The 12,348-nt window shown below is 44.9% G+C and overlaps 1 protein-coding gene across 1 annotated transcript in view; it reads right to left on the bottom strand.

Moving 5' to 3' along the window:
• The window catches only part of DRP2 (dystrophin related protein 2), a 67,653-nt gene extending 62,565 nt beyond the window's left edge, over positions 1 to 5,088 (bottom strand). The window contains exons 1-2 of the mRNA XM_029607380.1: positions 5,012 to 5,088; positions 1,636 to 1,778 (exon numbers count right to left, since the gene is read on the bottom strand). Coding sequence (XP_029463240.1) covers positions 1,636 to 1,682 — 47 coding nt within the window. The 5' untranslated portion in view covers positions 1,683 to 1,778; positions 5,012 to 5,088. The remainder of the gene's footprint in view (positions 1 to 1,635; positions 1,779 to 5,011) is intronic.
• Positions 5,089 to 12,348: the final 7,260 nt, after the last annotated feature.

Raw genomic sequence — 12,348 nt, forward strand, 5'->3', positions numbered from 1 at the left:
CTCATAAATGTAAGAATTCCCCCATGGTGATTTTTCTTAAAAAAAGAAAAAAAAAAAAGGACTAGGTCAGGGCTAGCAGAGGCCTTCAGCTTCCCCTCTGGTTGCAGTGGTGAAAAGGAAGCAAATCTGCTGCAGTCCTAAAAGGTAGCTGACAGGGCGTGCCCTGGCTGAAAATCAGCATTGAACTGCCCCCTTATAACAAGTGCAGCTAACAAAAGCCTCGCTCATTAATGACTCAGCCAGCTGAGGGTGCTCACCAGTTTGACTGCTTTAAAGAAAAAAAAAAAAGTACCAAGTGCCTGCTGAATCCTTAAGGCACCAACAGCTTCACAGCTTCAGGGTACCCGAGAGAGCCAACTGTCAGGACACTGTTAAGCTCTTGTGCGCTCTTCATACAATGCAAAGAGGGATATATGCACACACTCATATGTATATAGATGAATGTGTATATATGTATGTATGTATGTATATATATATATATAGAGAGAGAGAGAGAGATGTTTATTTCCTGTCCAGAATACTGCAGAGCTAATCTAGCTGAGGAAAATCAAGCTTTTTTTTTTCATTTTCAAATGGCATCAAAGAGGAAAACACTGTACAAAGTGCACACAAGCTAAGAAGTGTCCTATAAGTATCCATAATTTGTAAATTCATGGTCCCACTTTAATGACATGTTCATCCCTTAACCCCTGGTGCTGATTCATATTTAGGCAGCAATTTGCAAAGCTTTTTACCTGTCTGAAACTGGCCCTCTTCAGCCTGACTACAAGACTGTGTGGACTCTCTCGATGCGTGTGCACGTGGCCGGATTGCAAGGGGACATGCCTGGGAACGGGTTGGGGAGGGAAACCACAGTGTGCGCAGATTTTCCAAACTATACCCATGGGTTTTGCTGCCACCCTCCCCGCTTCCCTGTTTTGTAGTTCACAGATAAAAGCAGACTCGGCTGCTAAGTGGGCGCTTTTAACTCACATATACCTTGTGGGCAATCTTCTTCCTGGCTTGCTTCCCCTTTTAAAATTTGCCAGAAGGTACCTGGGCACACAGTACCAGCGCGCGTTCGCAGCAGTGCAGGCTATTCAAAATCGCCCCTCTTAAAGTGCAATTTCTTTTTTCTTTTGCTATTTGCGAACCCCAGCTGAAGGCAGATGACGCTCAGCTACCCAGGAAAGAAGCGATGGATATACAAAAGTTACGCATGAATTCCTTGGCTTCACGTCTTGGCAGCTCCTATTAAAACTGTGCAAGAAAGTCCGAAAGAGAACGGGAAGGTGGTGATGAGAGAAGCCAGCCAGAGAAAAGGAAGGGGGAAGGAGAGACAGAAGAAAGATATCAATATGAATTTAGATGTGGAGAAATGAAGGGAGCACTGCTCTCCAACGCTAGTCAATGCTATTGAGTCAGTCTCAGAAACAGGAATCCCCTCCAATTCGCTGACACTTGTTTTTACATCTTCAAGTGCCCGGACAGGGTAAACCACACCACTTTGCTCGGCAGAATGGAAAAATGACAAAGAAGGAACGAGCGCGCCGGGCACTGAGCAATCATCGCCCCGGGTACAGCAGGGTGCTGCGCCAGTCTCATGCCGGCAGAGCCGTGGCCCGGCCTCCCCCAGCTCCTGCCTGGCCACCTTACCTGAGGCTATGGGACTTCTTCTTGATCTCGCTCCAGCACAGATTCATCTCTGGTGGCTTCTGCGGCGCGGCTCCAGCGGCACTGCTCTCAGCCTGCTCGGTCAGGCAGGGCGGCCCTGCGCCATCCTGGGCTGTTGTATTAACCTGGAGGAAAACCCACAACCGCAGGCTTAGGCAACTCTGAGACAGGACCCCGGGCTTCGGGGCGGGGGCGGGGCATTACCCACTCCTGGTATCTATATAGGGCCTGCCATCCCTTCCTTCCTTGGCTCTGTTTACTGCTTTTTCTTGTTTAGCCTTCAGGGATAAACTTCGAGGGACCTGGGAGAAGGGACGGCTTTCCCATGCTTGATCTGGCTTGGGTACAGAAAAGACCAAAAGGGGAAGCTTAGGAAGCAAGTTGATATTTTGAAGACTAGTAAATGCTTTAAAGAATCCACTTAGCCAAATACATCATTTTATCAAAATGAGCCCATGGTCTCCTCTGTATGTTATGTTTATTTTATAGTCAAAGTACTTTTTTTTTTTTTTTTTTTGCTAGTCCAGAATACTGCAGAGCCAACCTGTCTGAGGAAAATCAAGCAGTTTTTTTTTTCTTCAATTTTCATATGACATCAGAGAGAGCGGAAAATAAGATTCTGTTTTCAAAACATTTAAGTGTGGGTGAGGTGTGAAGAAAAAAAACCCCCAAAAGAACTCAGCTAAATTTCCCTTCACAAAAAACGCAGGCGACACGGAGCTTCCTCTACCAAACGAGCTGGCTTCAAACTCATTTAAAAAACTGGAAAATGCGTCTTGCGATGACTTTGAAATGAATTTTAAAAAGTGGTTAAAGTTCAATGAGGATTATGTGGCAGGCTGAACTGACAGCTGCTAGGGCTGGAAAGAATTAACTCCCTTTTGAGTACTGAGCAAATCTGGCGCAGTCAGAGCTGAGCATGCACAGCAGGCAGGGTTCCTCTTCCTGACCAGGGAAAGCGCCTAGAGTCACGTCTCTTATCCCATGTCAAAGCTTTGTTTTACTTTATCCTACAGTTTGCATGAAGAGACTTTGCTCAAGGTGAGACACTTTTGTCTGGCATGAGGGCTCCCTTCACTTCCTTTCTCCTTCCCCTTCCTAATGAGGGATGTGCTGACAAGACAAACACCACTGACATTTGCTTTAGGGTTTTGCCTCGTTTCTCATCCGACTAACGAAATGTTTTTGTCATCTTCATGCGCACTATTCACAAAACCGCACGCACTGTAAAAATAAACAAATAAAAGCACGCGCTAAAAATGAAATGAACAATATAGAAAAACAAAACAAAATAAATGAAATACAGTAAATGAAAAAGAAAACAAAAAATGACTTTTTTTTTTTGCATGCATACCCCTACTTCACATTCATGCACATACGCACAAGCACATGCACATATACAAACCCCGTGAGCGTACACACAAATGTGCCTATGTTCACAAACTCAAGCATGCAGACAAGTGCGCAAGCACACGCACAGGCGCACATGTACGTTCCCGTCTGCCTCTCATACTTCCAGAAGGGGAAAGTAGACACTGCTGGAAGCTTGCGACCTCTCCAGCAGGGCCTAGGTGCCACGTCCCCTTCTCTAGGGATCAGTTCTTACTGTCAGGATCCTCAGATTTAGGGGAAAAAAAGAAAATCAAACCAGAGAGGAGATGGGACTTTTAGGGCTCTGATCAGAGGGGAAGCAATTCTGTTTTCTGAGCAATTAGTATGGAATGAATAAAGAAAGATTAAGCAAGTGTGCTTCTGGGACTCTCACAAGTGGGAGGATTGTCACAGTTGCTGGAGAGGTTGTCAGAGAGAGGGAAGGGCACAAAAGGACATTTCGTGGGTAGCAAATTGTGGGTGAAAACTTTTTACCATAACATTTCACAAAAACTGGAAGCAGTTTTTTCATGACATATTCAAATAATTGTGGCATTCGCTGTTTATTACAGCTATACAGCCAAAGAAGCTACTGCATAGCACAACCAAACTACCTAGATAATAGATATCCACAAGGCATCAAAACCAAACTTCTGAACATCACAACTAAACTACCCAAGCATCTGCTGTACCTCTCGACTAAACTACAGAAATATCCATTGTACATCACAACCAAACTACCAGGTATCTACTGTACAGAGATACGGGCCGTATATCACAATCACACTACCCAGGTATCTGCTCTAAAGCACAACCAAACTATAGAAATATTCACTGTACATCACAACCAAACTACCAGGTATCTACTGTACAGAGATACGTGCTGTATATCACAATCAAACTACCCAGGTAGCTGCTGTATAGCACAACCAAACTATAGAAATATTCACTGTACATCACAACCAAACTACCAGGTATTTACTGTACAGAGATATGTGCTGTGTATCACAACCAAACTACCTAGATATCCACAAGGCATCAAAATCAAACTTCTGAACATCACAACTAAACTACCCAAGTATCTGCTGTACCTCTCGACTAAACTACAGAAATATCCATTGTACATCACAACCAAACTACCAGGTATCTACTGTACAGAGATACGGGCTGTATATCACAATCACACTACCCAGGTATCTGCTCTAAAGCACAACCAAACTATAGAAATATTCACTGTACATCACAACCAAACTACCAGGTATCTACTGTACAGAGATATGTGCTGTGTATCACAACCAAACTACCTAGATATCCACAAGGCATCAAAATCAAACTTCTGAGCATCACAATTAAACTACCCAAGTATCTGCTGTACCTCTCGACTAAACTACATCACAACCAAACTACCAAGTATCTACTGAACAGAGATATGTGCTGTATATCACAATCAAACTACCCAGGTATCTGCTGTATTTCACAGCCGAGCGATTCATGTATCCATTATACATCACAGCCAAACAACCGCGGTACCCACATACCTGCTATATGTCACAACCAAACTACTGAGATATCTGCTGTATATCATAGCCACTTGACTGAGATTTCCTGTTTATTACAGCCAGACAACTGGAGCAAGGATCGTCCTCTGGCAGCAGCAGGGTGCTCTTCTACAGTTCATTGCTAGAAATAAATACATGCTGGGATTAGAACCAGCCAGACGTGGCTAAGGCAGATTCAAACTCCCCTTTTGACCACACTCACAAAGTCCTGCCTCTTGTGGACAACCGTAGATGGCATGAGTTATAGGACGCACATACACACCCTATACAGCCGTAACATCAGCTGCTGCAGAACCCTTTCAGTAACCATGAAAATTTCACAGAACTATCACAGGAAGCCGTCTGCAGGCTCAAGGCATTATTTCTTCTGCCCTGACAGAAACCATGGGCGAGTTTTATCTAAGGCTGCTGGCATGAGTTTTTCCTACCTGCACCGAACAAGGGAAGCCTCCCTCCGCTGCTGAATTCCATCAGATCCAGAGAACACCATTCAGCACTGGACAGTGTATGGAGAGAGAGAGAGCAGGAGGATGGAAGAGAGAGCGCTTGAGTGATGGAGGGAGGGCAGTAGAGTACCAATGTGGAGAAATGCTGTTTGCTGCTTGCTTTGTTTACTGCTCCCCCAGGAATCTCAAGGGGGGCGGCAGCAGAGGCCGTGCCAGTGAATCACAGCTTTGTCTTAGGGAATTCCAGATCACTCCAACCTGTGTTAACCCTCCCTATGGCAGGACTGCAGCATACATGTGTGTGTGTGTGTGTGTGTGTGTGTGTGTGTGTGTGTGAGTCACACAAAGAAATCCGGGCACACGGTCGGTCGGTATTCAGTTACACTCTGCACTGTCAGTCCAGCCTCTCTATCAGGCAAACTGTGGTGAAGGCATCAGAAAATAATGGATGGGCTAGGCATCTTGTTCATATGTCCATGCCAACCACCAACATCTTTTAATCTAGTAACTAAGCAAATATTTACAAGGGAAAAAACAGAAAAACTGTAACATTTTGGGCCATATTAAAGAAGAATATCCCTTCTTATGAGGCAGCGAGGGCAGAACCGAACATCAGGAAAGAAAACCCAGCAATTTATTGCATTTAAGTAAATGTCAAGGAATTTAAGTGTGTGCATTATTGAGTTTTCAATGGGAATGAAAAATCGGACATCGTCCGCGTAATATCCAAAAATTAAGACCAAGGCCTGTCAGTAATTTGCATAGTGATATTAGACAGATATTAAACAGAGTCACAGATAAACTAGATCCTTGTGGAAGGTACGTTTTTTTTTAGGTTAGGACTCTGGATGCTTCAAACATTGCTGAACTGTTAGTGCAAGATTTTATTTCTCAAACCTTTGTCTTTTGTAACCACAGAATCTTTTGAGACATTTCTTTGAAATAACAGACTGACACTAAACATGGGTAAAACAGAAACAAACAGTTTACATCACTTGAAACACTACCAGAGCAACTTCCCACCTTTAAACTGGGAACTCGTGAAATTCCTACTTCCCGCCTCGCTTGGGACCTTGGTGTCCTCCTAGATAGCAGACTATCAATGCAACCTCACATCTGAGCAGTAATTAAAGCAGGTTTACAATAAGCTCCAATTGCTTAGGCACCTAAAAGCATTATTAGAATTTGAAGGCCTCAGAACAGTACTACAAACACTGATATTTTTAAATATAGACTATTGTGATTCCCTCTGCCTGGGCCTTCCAGCCAGTGCCCTGAGATCAACTCAGATGTTACAGAATGCCGCAGCCTAAGGTGTTAACAGGTATGATCGTATCGCACCCATTCTCTCCTCTTTACACTGGCTCCCTATTCAATACTGAATTCAGTTCAACATTTTAGCTGTAATTCACAAAATCCTGACAAATCTGGACACTGTTTGGCTAGGTGTGGCTCTTCATCTGCTTAGTTCCCAAAAGAGTATGAGATCTGCGGACAGTCCCCTTTGTACATCGCACCCATCTAAGAGAGGAAAGAGGGACCAAACTAAATCCATCACCGGCCCAAGAGTCTGGAATTCCATGCCAGAGTCCTTAAGATTAATGGAAGACTAAGATATGCAAAAAAAAAACCAAAAAAAAAAACCAGTCCTGAAGACCTGGCTCTTCAGCACAGCCTTTGACATCAAATGAGCCTGTGCTTTTTTTATGCCCTTGAATACTCACTCACACTGTATTGTTTTATGGTTTGTTTTTTTGTTGATGATGTATTATGGATTTTTACTTATAAACCCCCCCCCCGCCCCCCTGATCTCCTTTGCTTGGAAAAGTGCTATATAAATAACTGTAAATACATAAATAAGCAAGCCCCCAAATTGGTGTTTCAGGTAAAATACACATTAGAAATTAATTGTCTTCATTTTAAAATAGCTCATCAATTATGGATTTTCCAATGTTGCTCAAGGCAGCAGGCAGCATTATTAGAATTCAGTTACAATAGTTTTGCCGCCAAAGAGCTTACGATCTGCAGGTGCCTGAGGCAACGAGAGATACAGCGACTTGCCCAAGGTCTCTAGGAGTTTTTGGGGGGGGGGAGTGGAATTTGAACCAGATATCCCCGATTCTGAGCCCATTGCTCTAACTACTAAGCCACTCCTCCTCACCTACATTAATCTACTACAGCCTGCAAGCTCTGTGTACTTTGTGTTTTTTAGATCTATAATGAGAGAGAAGGCCAGATCTCAAAGCCCTGTCCAAATGGATTTGATTAGGTGAATGATTTGCAAGACAGACTGTAGAAACTGGTCATTTCTGAGTCAAATTATGGGACTGTTGTTCATGATGCAGGACAACTGGCCACCCTGTGTGAATCTGGTGAGATAATGATCCCCCTTCAGTCAGGGGGAACAAGTGCAAGAGGAACCTCAGGGTACCAAACTCCAAGCCAGTCCTCAAGCCTGCAGCTCATAATTCACTGAGATCACCAGCCTTTAAGAGAGGTAGTGACTGCTGGGTGAGGACAAGGGCACGAAGGATGTAACACAGCTTTTGAGGGTTTAAAATCGTATTGCAGATTGGAGATAATGCTGGTCGATTGGTTGGTTTTGTACTTCAAAATAATACAAAAAAAATAACCCACCAAAATTTGATTTAATAATTTTCCCAGACTTTCCTGAGCGTGGATTCGCCAACCAGCTGATGCTCTCCAGGAGTAGTACATCGATTCCCTGACCTTTCACCTTCCACCTGACAACTGAAGACCGATCATCAACCAGTCTGAAAACAGCTACCATGACCACATCCTACGTCCTAACACTGAGAACGTGACTGTATGGATTTGAGTGAGAATAATATGAGAATTACAAATTGGGCAAAAGTCCATCTATGCTGGCTGCCCAAATCATTTTTGTGCAAAATTTTGCCTGGCACTAAATTCATGGCATGGGCAAATCTGAGCTATGTCAAACTTGCACAAGTTAAATGACTTGTGGCATCTTTATGGATTTTTTGCTCTATTTTTTCATAGGAACATAAGATATGCCATGGTGAATCAGATCAGCGTCCTGTTTCCAGCAGTGGCCAATCCATGCTTCGAGTACTGGGCAGATCCCAGGGTCGAAACCTAGCAGGATCCCACCTCGAGGACCCTGAAAGGATGGGCAGCTCAGGGAAAGGCTACTAAATTGGTGCAAGGCTTGCAACACAAACCCTCCACAGAGAGGCTTAAAGCACTCTAAATGTTCTCACCAGACAACAGACGAGAAAGGGGGCTCATTTAGCACGCTTCAGACAAGTACTGAAAGGTGGAATGTTCCATAGAAAAAGAAATTCAGGGTCAAGAGGTCATGCTAGCAAGTTGGAGGGAGGAAGGCTTAGAGGGAATATGAAGAAATACTTTTTTTTACTAAGGGGGTGCTAGCAGACACGGTGATAATCAAAACTATGACAGAATCAAGAATACAGAGTGTCAAGGTAGGAAAGTGGTAGGGTGAAAGTAAGTGGAGGTGAGAGGGAGAGAGAGGGAGGAGACCTGGGAGTTGCAGAAGGTGTGGAAATGTATCTGCTTAATCGTCTAGAATAGCAGAGGGCCAAAAATGGGAGATGAGGTGGTCAACTTGCACGGTGCGGTCATACCGGCTGTATCCAGCTTCCTCGAAAAGGAAGCAAGGTCAACCAACATGAAATGGTCACAAAGCTTTGTACATTCTCAGCTATAATCAGGGGAGATGACAAGCTGCAGGTGGCCTACATTTCCCAGTGAACGAAAACATGGAGAAGGAGTGATTTTCCTACAGGAAATCAGGCGTGCATGGCAGACAGACAGGACCTATCTTTAGCTAGAGTAGTGTAGGTAGGGGCAACTGGGCAGACTGGTGGGGGAGGGGAGGGAAGCAACTGTTCCTTATCTGCCAACAGCTATGATGAAACTGTAGTTCTAGTGGACTGAGAAGGCTTCTTTTTTCCCTTTCTAAAATGATAGAGCTGAGTCTTGCTTAAATATTTACTGAAAATCCTAATATCCTCACCTGTAGCCCTCTGCTCTTCCAGACTATAATCCCAGGGTTATTCCAGAACAGATGTTTTATGTGCTCTGGCTCAGAGTTCTCCTGTCGTCTTACTCTTCCCCCGATCTTTCCAGGTCTTGCTGTATTTTGAGAGAGCGAGAAACAAGGCCTAGGATGGTCTGATGGCGGAGAGGGGGAGAACAGGGCAGGGGATGGGCTGAGAAGAGACCAAAAGACATTTACAGAAGGATGCAACGTGAACAAATGCAGCTCTAATCTCCTTAACTTTCTTGATAACATCAGTGGATTTCCAGTGATATTATTCAACTCCCAGTGATGTCACAGATCCCACAGGTATTTCCATTGTCCCCCCTCCCTCCCTCAAGCCACTCGTATAACTCACAAATGTACTCTCGCTCTCCCCCTTCCAGCTTCCACTACTTCCTGGTCTCACAATAGTTACAAAACCCTGTTTGGTCTCTAATCATAAACATTCAGGGATTGAGTGAAAACATTTTGTTTATGCCAAAATGGATTCTATGTCTCCACTACAGTCCCACAGAGTTTCCGTCAGGTTTACAGTCTAGCTTTGTTTCTCTGCTCACGTCCACCTACAGGAACAGAATGAAAAGCTCCCTGTCTCCCTTCCCTGCTTCTCCCCGCTTCTCTCTCTCTCCACTCCCTTATTCCATCTGTCCATCTCCCACATGGTGTCCCCAAGGGAGCATCACCAAATTACACACTGCCACGCCCGTCTTGCCCAGTATTAAACTTCCATCGCTTTCGTGGAGTCAACACACACTGCTCTTTTCCTTTGCATCTAGGATCTCGCTTGCATCCTGTGGCTTCTCAGGCAATGTGCCTGACTTCCATAAGGTAATACGCTGAACTACACTGACCCCCAACCCCCTTTATTTATTTTATTCTTTAAATGTGCAACCCTGGGTCAATAGCCCAAGGCTCATGGGGCAATGACCTTTCCTTTTTCCAACCATGAGGTCTCTCTAAACTGTCCCTGCTAGATTCTGTGTTCATCTCTCAGTGCAAACATTAACTCAGTTCTAACCATCTGAGCCCGTGACAGACAGGTCATCCAGATATTCTCTGCGCTCCAGTCTGGATTTTCCATAGGCAAAGTTGGCAGCTGCCTAGGGCTGCCAGGCTGAAAGGGGCTACTCTTCCTCTGTTCCCAAATGCATAGCTCTGCCTGGGTGGCACGGCAGCATCTGGTTAGACCCACCCCCTTAAAAGTGCAAGGACAGGCTGCTGGCAGCATTCAGAGCCCTTTAAAATAGAATCGCTGCTGGATCGCCCCTACGCCTTTAAGCGTGTGTGGGGTTTGATGAGATGCTGCTGCACAGGCCAAGCACTGCTCAGAGCAAGTGGTGCTTGGGAGAAACTGCTGCAGATACAGAGGAGGAGATTCCCCTGTCGCTGTAGGATATGTTCAGAGCAAGCCGCACACCACCATCATTCCTGCATCCTTGGAGGGAGGCATTCTCCTAGTTCAGGGGTGGCCAACTCTGGTCCCTCGAGAGCCACATACGGGCCTGGGTTTTCAGGATACCCCCTAATGAATATGCATAAGATATTTGCATACAATAGGGGCAGCACCTGCAAATCTCTTATGCATATTCACCGTGGATATCCTGTTTGTGGCTCTGGAGGACCGGAGTTGGGCCCCCCCCCCGCCCTAGTCCCTGCCCCTAGAAGCGCTCAAGAGTTAAATATGGCCCGGTCTGCAAGGCCCGGGCAGAGATCTAGGTTTCACTCTTACCTAATAAGAAGCACTTCCTGTGCTAGGGTGACCAGGTACCTGGCTTTATAGACAGACCTGTTTCTTTTCCAGAATTTGTCCTGCTTAAGCACGCACAGTCGTCCTGTTTTTCAGGCTGGCCATAGGGAGATACATGACACACATGGGAAGACCTAGGATTTAAAAAAAAAAAAAAAAAAAAGGGAGGGGGGTGGGGGATGCAGATAGTCTGGTGGATTGTCATCTCCCAACTCCTTCCCCCCCTCATTCTCATCTTCCCTTCTCTCTCACTGCCCTCCTTCTGCTCCTTCCAGGTTCTTCTCCATCTCTCCTTTCCCTCCCCACAAACACAGGGTCCTCTCCATCTACACCCCCCCACCCCGCAAACACACACACATTGTTGTTCCCCTTCCTGTCTCCTCCAGTTCCCCGCCCACCCATGATTTATTAAGGCAGATCAATTTTAAAGGAGGAATATTTTGAGTGTGAACTTCACATGTGCTGCAAACACAAAAATCAATGTGCGTGCAGAAATTGAACAGGTCTGGTCAGTCCTTAAATCTGTGCCTGTATCCGCAGACTCTAAAGGTTTGCTATATGATGTGTCAGCCTCTCACTGTACGCGCCTCTCCTTTAGGAAAATTAATAAATTACATTAAAAAAGTCATCAGATCAGAAAAGAGAGGAGTCTCCACTTATCCCTCTAAGAAAGCATGAGAAAATCAGAGCACAGAAACCAAGAATGAGACAGCAGATGAGGACTGAAAGGCCCAATTTAGTTCCTATTACAATGCCACAGACTCCCACTGATCTGTCTTTCCCTTCACTTCTCCCCAACTGAGGATCCTCTGTGCTTCTCCCAGGATTTCCTGAATTCAGATACAGATGGAGTAAAGGAGACAGATGCATTTTTATCCATTTCCTCCTTCACTTCATCTCTAGGTTCGATTCTTTTCTGCATTTATAATTAGACTGTAAAACAGGCGACGAGGACCCAATACAAATTCTGCTCCCATGAACTGACTGACTCCCACCAGAATGTATTTCAAGAGTAATTTGCCAGTGGGCTCACTTTTCACTGCTGGCCGGAAATCTGCGGCACCTCTGGAGAAGCTGAGCTCTGCAGAGAGTTTTGCAGAAAAGGAAGTGAAGTTGTTAAAGTTACTGATCCCTACTTAAAGTCCCACTCTCCTTCCCTTTTCCTGCTTTTTTTTTTTTTTTCGAGGGGGGGAGGAGAGGGGCAAAGATTCAGTTTCTTGCAGATTTATCCAATTAGATCAAGTGCTTTCTGTCTTCAGTTAAACTTTACCTGTTAATCTGCCTTTGAGATTTTACACCTTATGCTTCTGTCTCCCAAAAAAGCTTTTTTGTCTTGACCGCTTTGACTAGATTGTAAGCTCTGCCTCTTATGCGTCTCTGCACAGCCCTGTGTGCACCTTGCAGTGCTCTAGACATGTTTAATAGTAATAGTAGTATTGGTGTGAAGGGAAGAGAGCTCAGTAGTATATCATCCCCTGGCCGGCTGTGTCCATGCCTTGGATTTTATAGGAGAACGCCCCT

This window comes from Rhinatrema bivittatum, chromosome 6 (genome assembly GCF_901001135.1).
Source record: "Rhinatrema bivittatum chromosome 6, aRhiBiv1.1, whole genome shotgun sequence".
NCBI classification, from domain to species: domain Eukaryota; kingdom Metazoa; phylum Chordata; class Amphibia; order Gymnophiona; family Rhinatrematidae; genus Rhinatrema; species Rhinatrema bivittatum.